Here is a 10,941-nt window from a genome sequence, read left to right on the forward strand (position 1 = left end):
GTAACACTCTCTGTAAGACGCCGTAACATTTTAATTCATCAAAATTGATCTAGTTACACTTTCATGCAGTTAATTTTGAGACAGATCTTGATAAGAACGATTCAATATTCGTTCTTGGTTACGTCTGTTTGCATTTTCATCTGTTTAATGTCAGACTTTGAATTATATTCCAATGATTTTATGAGTTGTCTATACAGGTCTGTAAAACTTCCATTTTATCGATCACATAGGAATAAATTACATGGCAAGCTGTGAAAGAGGAACACAATATCCGTATTTAAAGCCACACACCTTGAAATGAAAAACATGACATAGTAAATTTGATAATAAATAATAAACATATTTCATCAATGTCAATTAGAATATATCTGGTGGTTACAATGTAGAAATAAGTCTTCTTTTGCGCTTTAAAACTTAAAAATAATCGCGTTTGTCGAAATTGACGTATACGTCTAGAAATCATACTTTCGGTTTTAAAAGCGGAATTTTAAAAATAATACATAACTTGCAAAGTAGGCTATACATTTAATTTTATCTATGCCAATTAGACTATATCTGGTGGTTTCAAGGTAGAAATCCGACTTTTTTGCGCTTTAAAACTTAAAAATAATCGCGTTTTTCGAAATCGACTACTTCCGGTTTTAAATCCTACTATCGGTTTTTAAATTTAAACAAGGGACAAAATTGTCACAAAACCAGGTTTTCATTGTGAAAAAAAAATCTGATAAAGGGAGAAAACTCAAACTGAACTTTTGAAATGACCAAAAAAAATTAACCCCCTTTGTAAGTTTTTTTTTTTTTTTTAAATCTATTTTTAGTCGTGGCGACCTTGACATTGGAGATATTGACGTGAATCTTTCGTGGGACACACCGTCCCATGATGGTGAACAAATGTGCCAAATGATTTTAAAATCTCACAATGAATGACATAGTTATGGCCAGGACAAGCTCATTTATGGCCATTTTTGACCTTTGAACTCAAAGTGTGACCTTGACCTTGGAGATATCGACGTAATTATTTCGCGCGACACACCGTCCAATGATGGTGAACAAATGTGCCAAATGATTTTAAAATCTGACGATGAACGACATAGTTATGGCTCGGACAAGCTCATTTATGGCCATTTTTGACCTTTGAACTCAAAGTGTGACCTTGACCTTGGAGATATCGACGTAATTATTTCGCGCGACACACCGTCCAATGATGGTGAACAAATGTGCCAAATGATTTTAAAATCTGACAATGAACGACATAGTTATGGCCCGGACAAGCTTATTCCGCCAGCCCGCCAGCCCGCCAGCCAGCCAGCCAGCCCGCCAGCCAGCCAGCCCGCCAGCCCGCCCGCATTCGCCAATCTAATAACCAGTTTTTTCCTTCGGAAAACCTGGTTAAAAATAATAAATAACTTGCTAACTAGGCTATAGATTTAATGACATTTTCGCACACTTTAAAATTGCATCTATATGTATTGATTAACATGTATTTCATTTCAAGGTGTGCGGCTTTAAATAAACATTGGCTTACACATCCAAATACTATTCAAAATTACCGTTTATATCATTTGTTTTAACAATGTCCCGTATCGTCAACAAACTGTGGAAAGACGCCGTAACCGTTGTAGTTATGACGCCGTATCGCGTTGTCGTGCAGACGCACCTCTCATTGTAACGTAGTTCAGCGGGAGTGATTACACCCGCATAAAAACTTCCGAAGAGACACATAGACGCAGGTAAATAGATGTAACATGCAGTGCAGTATACATCATGTATTCAGAACTACGTATGGTGTGTATGTCTGCATCTAACTCATCAAATCTGCTCTATAAATCTGTATTTAGAACTCCGTATGGTGTGCATGTCTGCATCTAACGCAATAAATTGTTGACGCAGACGAATAGGGCTTCATAACATTCGTAATCCATTCTAACGGAGCCGCAAAATAAACACCTCGCACTGTTCATTGCGTATTACACAATCTGCACTATAAACCTGTATTCCAAGCTCAATATGTTGTGCACGTCTGCACGTAAACGAAAGAAGAGATTTTCAGAAAATGCATTCACTACATCACCAAGCCTTTTTGTAATAAAGGCAGGGAAGCGATTGGAAACTGTTATTTCGTTTTGAAACTGTCGAATCAAAATGCTTAGATTACGACCGTCCGATATTCATTATTCGCAGGATTCGATAAACAACACTTTCGACGCGAGGTGTAAACACAGCGGAGTATCAATCGGACAGACATTGGATGATATTCTCGAAGGGAGGTAAGATTTAACTCGACCATGCACACATAAAGATACGTTCAGACATAACTTTGCTCTAGCGCTGGGCAATCTTAGTTGCAATAATGCAACTCCCAGCTATCGACCCTCTGGGTCGCTGGTAGTCCAACTTGTTGACGCTCTCAAATATTAAGCTAATTTTTAGCATAGGTGCGTTTACGCACCTATGCTTATGGTATATACCACATTTCAAAAATCCACATCGCTCGGTTACCCATTATGAAGCCTTACCTGATCAAAAATCAGACGAAATATCTATTTAATTTAGTATATGGTCATTCTTACAAAAAAAATTTGGAAACGTTTTTCTAACGTTTTCTTCCAAGAATATTGCTGACACCGTTTTAAGTGAATTTTTCTAAGACCGTTTTATGTCTAAAAATCTTCTTATAACCTAAAACAAATTTCGTTCGTAAAACAATTCTATCTGCACTATAAATCTCAATCTCCTACGCAGTGGCCTCCCTTATACTAGAAGTTACTGACCGGGCGAAGCAAGGGAAGTAACTGCTTTGAGGAGTTTCTATAAAAATCTGCATTCAGAAATCTGTATTCAGAACTCAATCTGTTGTGCACGTCTGCATCTAACGCTTACCACAAGTTTTACGACAAATTCTTGACGCAGACGAATAGGGTAGCGTCTATTTTCATTTGTGGAAAGATACAGATCTGTCCGTGCTTAAATTTTGAAAGGCTTGGGTAATTATTTTTCATAAGCGTTTCAAACTCTGATGTAAATGGAAAGATTATCTATTTAAATAGTCGGTAATTGTTTGAAATTATTGATTTGAGAAATTCGCGGATGGCGATATCGAACTACATTATACCACGTGACGCCATTCTTCCCTGTATCTTGCACCTATGCTTTTAACGCCATCGGCGCTCTCGTTATATTGGTAACTCCAAAGAATTTAGCCCATATAAAAGTATCTCTAAATTCTTTCCGCGTCTTATAAATAAGACTAGAACTATTTTCTGGAATAAATAACAACAAAAAACTGATCATAAATATATACCTAATGCGCAGTTTAAAACAACCAACTTGATATGGTGTGCTCGAAGAATAATGATCATAGGTCGCGGCGTACGGCCCCCCCCCCCCCCCCCCCCCTAAAATCGCCAACGTAAAGTCAATTCATTTGATGTTTTAACACTTAGCAAGATCTAAAACCCCTATTTTAAGTCATTTTTCGTACACAACATTTCCCACTGATCACAGAAAATCGCTAAATGTTTTAACTTTAGACTCTCTCTCGCCCGGGTGTGTTTTTTTTGGCATTATAAGAAGATTCTTTGATGAAAGTACATAAGGCGTGACATGCTCGAGAGAGTGGTTACCAAGGCCTTCAAAAGCACTAAAATCGTGGAGCTTCCGGGGGGCTGCACCCACCAGGGGCACTAGCGGCCCTTGAATCCCCAGCAAATCTTTCAATATCCCGTCCCGCCCCCCCCCCAACCAGACACCCTGGATCCGCCCCTGATGATATTAATTCAAGTTTTAAACACGTCAACGGTTCCCGAAAATATGTGAAGTTTTTGCAATGGGAAACGCCAAGTATTCATAATTTAAAAATATGCTTTTTTAAAAATCGACTAACTCCGGAATTCTCGGCAAGATAGGTGTAGTGTCTAATCAACCCATCGTGCTACGCCGACTATATCCGGAACCTCCGTAAGATAATTTGAATCGTCAATTCAAAACTTTGGCTTTCGGTTTGATTATTGTACATAATTTGTTTTTCTTTCTTTAGGACAAACATGAACAGTATTCCAATCATCACGGTTGTGGAAAGGAAAGGGAAATGGGTTACGGCCGACAACCGGCGCCTATGGGTGTTCCGTGAGCTTGAGTGGCTCGGGAAATGTATCTACATCGACGTATATGAAGACTACTTTATACCGGCCGAGAAACTCACGTCAACTAACGGCGGCATTACGGTGCGCGTGCGCGGACACACGGGCAGCTACTGGCTTAACCGGTTGTCATCCATGAACAACGACAACATCGCGTTACGAAATTCATACGACGCCAACAACGCGAGGTCGTACAGTAGCAACTCTTACAGCTACCCTTCGCCGCCCGCGCGAGTTCAACTGCCTCAGTACGTGTATCAAGAAAGTATTTCGTCAAATTCGTATAAGAGAGCGTCACCGGAACCTCGCGAGAACGACGGGTGGTGTGAAAAAATATTAACAATTTTGTGTATGATGCTCATAGTAGTAATTGTATGGAATGTATCCATTTAATACCAATGCCGTTTTTCTATCATATTTAAATGTCAGTTGTTGCACTTGTACACATTAAAGCGCTTTTCACACTGTACCTGACATTAAAGATAGAGTATACAATCTTACTACTAGTAAAACAGAACGCTGATGATAAAAAACTACAACAACCAAACCAGGCTATGAAGAAGTAGCCGAAGATTATAAACTAAAGTAGAGTTTTATACAAGTGTAAATAATTTATGCTGGACCTCAGAAAACCACTTTATTTAGACAAAATATTAAAACTCTTTGAAAAAATCATTAAACTGTGCAGATGCGTTTAAACGATACCTATATAATAGATACAGTTTTGTTTCTCCTACAAATACGAGAAAACGTGCCGCTATCGGCGTTAACTTTTTCGTAGAAAATCTCATTGAACCAAACAACATTTGTTTGATGGTGCCATATATAAAGATTTTTTTATATAAATTTCGTAAAATTATTTTATTTAGTAAACACATAGATATATTTAAATTGTTTGTTTGTTTTAATTATACTGAAATAACGAGGGACACCGTAAACGTACACCCTCCTAATCGTGTTATGCCACGACATATATGTTATAAATAACTGGACAAGTTACATTGTTTATTGAGTTACAGTTTTACGTCAGGACCAATAACTTTTCATAAGAAAAAGTAAACTTAAATGGCATTAGACAGACTTAAGACAAGTACATTCAAAAGTAAGTATGGAGCCCTGTTAACAAACTCAGTGACAATTATGTCCATATTATGTGTTGCATTGTTGTCCCCTACCGGTTTCACCGGAGGGGACTTGTGGCTTGCGCTCTGTCCGTCTGTCTGTCAGTCACACTTTTCTGGATCCTGCGATAACTTTAAAAGTTCTTAATATTTTTTCATGAAACTTAAAACATGGATAGATGGCAATGTGGACATTATGCACGTCATTTCATTTTGTTCTTACGTCAAAAATTATGATTGCTATGGCAACAACAACAAAAAATAATCTGACAATGGTGGAATTTCTGACAATGGTGGAGCCGGTAGGGGACTATATTGCTTGGCAATAGTCTTGTTAAAACATCTAACGCACCAAAGTTTGAGTGTTTTGTATGTTGAAATGATGCTATTGATGATAATGCTAGATATATATATATATATATATATATATATATATATATCAATATATATCAATGTTCTACTTTTTCCGAAAGATGCAAACGTGGGTACAACAATAACATAGCATTAATACAAAATACATTATAAAGCATTATACTAATTTTAATTAGACAGGTTAGTTATAAACACTTTTCTTTTCTATTCAGTTCTGGTCTACCAACGAAGAAATAGCACTATCAATTATCTTATTGCAATTTATATGTTATAAGGTTACTCCATTTTCACGTCATTGTATCGAAACTGTAAACATTTGAACAGTTCAACAACTGAACCTTCGATGATATTATTAGCTTGTCGATATTAACTTGTTACGATAAGATCTTTGTTATATCAATCAAATTATAAACAATATGCTATATTACATATCTGACTGATACACTCACTCGACAACAGTTTCAGAAAGTTAACGAAGTTCATGCTAAAACACAACATTTAATTACTATTTTTTTGAACGTTGAAAGAACAACAACACAGAAACACACGTTTCTAAATTTGAAAAAATATATGAAAATTTGTGCATGACAACATTATATTCCGGTTTATCAAGTGTTAATGAATTTGATTTCATACGAATAACATAAGGGTGAATCTATCTTTTGCTTTTTCCATTTTGAAATGTTTAAATGAAAAGGTGTTACTGAACGGAACCCATAAAATGTGTTCATAATCATTATCTTCATTTTTTTTAAATATTAAAATGTTAAAATAAAATGGTCATAACAATTCCTGTTTTGCTACTAACAATTTGTTCCCCCCAGCACTTAGACGAAAACACCAAATAACAGTTAAACACAAATCTGCATGGATCGAATATTAACTCTTAATTAAAAGAAAACTAGAAGAATTTAATTTAATGAAACGCGTTGCATCCATGATTAAAATATATCTTGTACCGTTTATTTTAGAATTATTTATATGTTTGAAACTTATATTTCGTCATCAATTATATTGGCATGTTGGTGTTACCTGGTGAGGACCTAACAATAAGACTAATTTGGTGGAATGACAATGAAATTAATGCTATTTTGCAAAAAAAACGCAGCAAATCGGAACACAGTTGTTGTTTTCGAATTACTGGGGTCATGGGTGTGCTCGTATGCGTTGAACAAGGCGCAGCTCTGCGTCGCCTTGTCGAACTGTGCGGTCACACACGCTGGTTGACGCAGACAGCTGATCGCGCACTCCATGTTGCTCACTACCTTGAAGACTGAACTGGCCAAATTCATATAAACAAAGACATAAAAACATATGAGTCGTGCTCTGAGAAAACTGGGCATAATGCATGTGCGATAAGTGTCCTCCCAGATTAGCCTGTGCAGTCCGCACAGGCTAATCAGGGACGACACTTTCCGCCTAAATTGGATTTTTGCTATGAAGTGACTTCGTTTTAACAAAAAAAGTCATAAAAGCGGAAAGTGTCGTCCCTGATTAGCCTGTGCGGATTGCACATGCTAATCTGGGACGACACTTAACGCACATGCATAATGAATACGACTCATATTATACTTCATCCATAACATAACTGTTTGACCTTTGAGTATGTATCTTGTTTCAACATAAGTGTCAGATGGACCATTCTTGCAATATGTCGCAATTATGTTTGTGTTATATGAACTTATAAATGGATATCATACACGGGTATCGGGACTGAATGCATGAATATCAAATAAAATACATGAACTCTCAATCATCCTATATATAGGAGACCACACAATTACGCATGATATTTTTAACGTAAAGCTCATGATTACGGGGTGTCCTTGGTTGGGGGGATCTTTTGATTTCGACCTCACAAACTTTCAGTAGTTTGGTGGATTCGCCTGAAGCCTGACATGTCTGTAAGGTCCCTTGTCAGCGGGCCTCCACGTGGCTGGGCTGTATGTAGATCGGCTCAGGATACTCTCCGCCTCCTTCACACGTGTCAGTCCCATTTCGATTTTATATGATTTAGCAACAACTGCATTAAAATAGGAAGATGTATATCAGTGAAACAATCTATTACACTGTTCAATAGTTATTGAATTATGGAACAGGACTTCTATATTATACAACAATGTATGATGCGAGCGTATTTAACTTATTCCAGTGAAACTTAATATTGAATGCAGTTTTCCTTAAAACGTACACAATCCTACTTATATTTCTAAATGCGGTGCTTCGGGCGAAAATTGTTGCGCTTTTTTATATATTTATTCAACTGCCGAGCTTACATTTTGAAATTAAATATATGTTTGATTAAAGATAACATCCATATAATGAAATGCAGAATACCATATTATGTAGATGGACATGAAACTTGTAATTTATCGTTTTTCTGGTATGTATGATCCTTAGCTCACCAACGTAAAGGCTTGGTTCGCCAGAATAGCCGAGCGATGTCTTGGCTCAACCCAAGAATAATACCTAATGAATTATGCAAATTTGCTTATGACATCATTCTAAAGGACACATATAATTGACAATATCTACATGATAATATATAAAGACTTATATCCCTAATATAAACTATTGTGTTGATCTCGTGATTTGTTTTCCAATAACCCGAACCAACTCTGATATTAGGTGTCGACCCTTAGCTCTTTTGGTATTTTATGTTAAGTGTTCGATCATTCGTTCTTATTTCGAACAAAGTCGCTAATTTAGACGATTTTATTGTTCACAGTGCGCAAAGATTCGTTAGCATGAGCAACATTAAGCATAAACTTTGATCTGTGCGCTGTAAAGCGCTAACGGAAAGGAACAAAATTGTTTTCGGGACACAATCTTTCGACCGAATAACAGTAACCATTCGTTGCATTTGGTAACCATTCGTTTCGAATAGTTTGTATAATATTGCGGCTCTTAAAATTCGAAAACATTATACATATTTTTGGGACAGAAATGCTTTGAATTTTATCAATTAACCCAATGCGCCAGAATGCGTCAAATGCATTCACCTTCGTTTGAGGGCGCGTTTAAGCACGGCGATCTGATACATTTGGCTACCGCATACACCCATTGCATATTTTAAACAATTTTTACTATAAATTATGTGATATGGAGGTTATTTGATGGTTTCCGTCGGTAATCAATTTGAATTCACGTGTTTTCATAGAAATTCTTCATGTATGACCACGCGTGAATGCAAAATAGAGATCTACCAAAATCAACAAATCTTTGATTTATGCTTTTTTTCTGCTGTGTGTGGACGACTCCATTCATAAAATCAGTCTTATATGACCACACATGTCAAGTCAAAACGATCTTGCATGAAATTTACACAATTTATTTTTATTTGATGTGTCTTTGACGATACATAAAAAACGACCGAGCTTCGGTTGTGCGTCATACAGTTTCGTGTATTGTGCCGTAATAAAGTTACGTACTTTGAGACGCACATGTCGCTTATTGTTATAGAGGGAAAATAGTGCTTTATTTTATGTATGTGTGTCGCTCAATAATGAACAACTATTTATTTTAACTGTATTACTTGTGGTCTGTTGTTTAACATTTTAAATTATACATGGACGATTATGTTATTTCCATATATTTACCCAATTATAGAAATTAATTCCCCAAAACGTAGCACCAAACCCGCGTGTAACGATCTAACATTTTCATTTCACTCGAAATATAGTGAAATCATCGAGGTTTCATTTATTCGTCTTCTCCGCTTATTCAACACTTAGTATCAAGTAAAACGCCGAAAAACGACTTCATTATTAACATGACAATATACAATAATTGACACTGTAAATTGTCAGTGTTTGAAACAGTGTATGAATCAAAGCATTTCTGGATAATTATGTTGGTCTTTTACAACAATCTATGACTTGCAAATTATCATTATTAAGCATTTATTTATATAAAATTCTGTTATAATCTCGGCACAAAATGAGCCAATGCTATAACTTTTCTCATGGTGACACAAGACATTGGAACATTTTCCAACATCGCCGTAGAGACAATAGGGACATTGTCTCATTTATATTGACTCACTTGGCTCATAAATAGATTTCTTAAATTACTCACCTGCGCTTCCATGTAAATTAACAGCATCAATGTCCAAGATATAATCTCAAGTTGCGTCTATGAGCTCCAGGCGGATTCGATTGGAAAAGCATGACTTCATCTGAAATAATAGGTAAAAAAACCTTCGCATTCATAGCCGTTAAATCTGTATATTTGCTCACGCTTACACTTAAACAAGCACACGTACACACGCAAGCACATCCCCCCACACACACCACACTCAATCGCACAAATACAAAGCCACGAACAAACACATCACACACCGATATCCCAACTACCAACAACCCTGAAAAAGAGAGGAACGAATCCTACCAGATTTGGAGAAAATATTCGTGGACCACCCGGAAAGGAATTCGATGTTGCGCTCCATATTGTTTCCCATCCAAAGACAGCGTAGCACTTAATAATCCCAGTCCCCATGTGATTGTATGAAACCGTGATCCATTCGTAAATGTCTACTCTTGACACTGTCACTCTCTTCGCAAACTCAACCTTGGAAAAAAATATTTTTTATTTATTTCATTTATTTAATTTACGTTTGTTTAAAATATGAAATACACAGGACTCAAATGGGGATATTGTACGCATGCTATTAAATAGAATTAAACTTGTTAGTCAGACAAAACTTTACGTACTTCTATCCAATTCCCACAGTAGTTTCCACCATCGTTGTGGCCGGTGATCCTTTCTTGCCACTGACTAAAATATATTGACATATTACACGTGTATAATTTTTCAAACAATCGCATACATTTACCTCATTTTGCCAATATGTCAAATGTATCAATGCTTAGCGAATAAAATGTGTTTGATAAAAGCTTGGTATTCGGATTTTATTATTTTGTTGTCAAGGTTTGCAATCTCCCTCAATATGTCTAAAGCAAAGTACAATGACGGGAATTAAAACATAATAAGTGTTTAAATTACATGTATAATATATTTAGTTAATTGTTTGTATAAGAAAACAAATCGCTGCGTGCATGTCAGTCTGAAATAGCATGCACACTTCAGCTGATATTCTGCCTTCGGGCTATCACTGTTAAGTAAGCAAATGTAATTATGTTTGTTATATAGAACACAATCAGTAAAGTTAGAAAAATGTCAATCTCCACTCAGAGTTGTCGTTCCTTGCTCTCACATACAATCTCTGCCATCACAAGAAAATCCTACCAGATTTGGTATGTTTGGATTTTTTTTGGTTTAAGTATTATATGATGACAAGTAGTATCATT

General features: G+C 36.3%; 1 protein-coding gene and 1 long non-coding RNA gene across 2 annotated transcripts; one reads left to right on the forward strand and one right to left on the reverse strand.

The window, feature by feature from the left end:
• Positions 1-1,971: 1,971 nt before the first annotated feature.
• LOC127852950 (uncharacterized) lies at positions 1,972-5,030 on the forward strand. The gene is made up of 2 exons (XM_052387036.1): positions 1,972-2,267; positions 4,037-5,030. The coding sequence occupies exons 1-2, from the start codon at positions 2,143-2,145 to the stop codon at positions 4,530-4,532; spliced, it is 621 nt and encodes a 206-aa protein (XP_052242996.1). The 5' UTR covers positions 1,972-2,142; the 3' UTR covers positions 4,533-5,030.
• Positions 5,031-7,195: 2,165 nt separating this feature from the next.
• Positions 7,196-10,195, reverse strand: LOC127852957 (uncharacterized). Its single transcript, XR_008036374.1, has 3 exons — positions 10,022-10,195; positions 9,710-9,809; positions 7,196-7,655 (listed from the first exon to the last, which is right to left on the reverse strand). It is a non-coding gene; the product is annotated as an uncharacterized LOC127852957 (long non-coding RNA).
• Positions 10,196-10,941: the final 746 nt, after the last annotated feature.

This window comes from Dreissena polymorpha, chromosome 12 (assembly GCF_020536995.1).
Source record: "Dreissena polymorpha isolate Duluth1 chromosome 12, UMN_Dpol_1.0, whole genome shotgun sequence".
Classification (NCBI taxonomy): domain Eukaryota; kingdom Metazoa; phylum Mollusca; class Bivalvia; order Myida; family Dreissenidae; genus Dreissena; species Dreissena polymorpha.

Excerpts from the sequence above, each read along its gene's own strand:
- LOC127852950 (XM_052387036.1), top strand. The coding sequence starts at position 2,143 with ATGCTTAGATTACGACCGTCCGATATTCATTATTCGCAGGATTCGATA. Across the intron at positions 2,268-4,036 it reads GATGATATTCTCGAAGGGAG|GACAAACATGAACAGTATTC; the intron begins GTAAGATTTAAC and ends TTCTTTCTTTAG.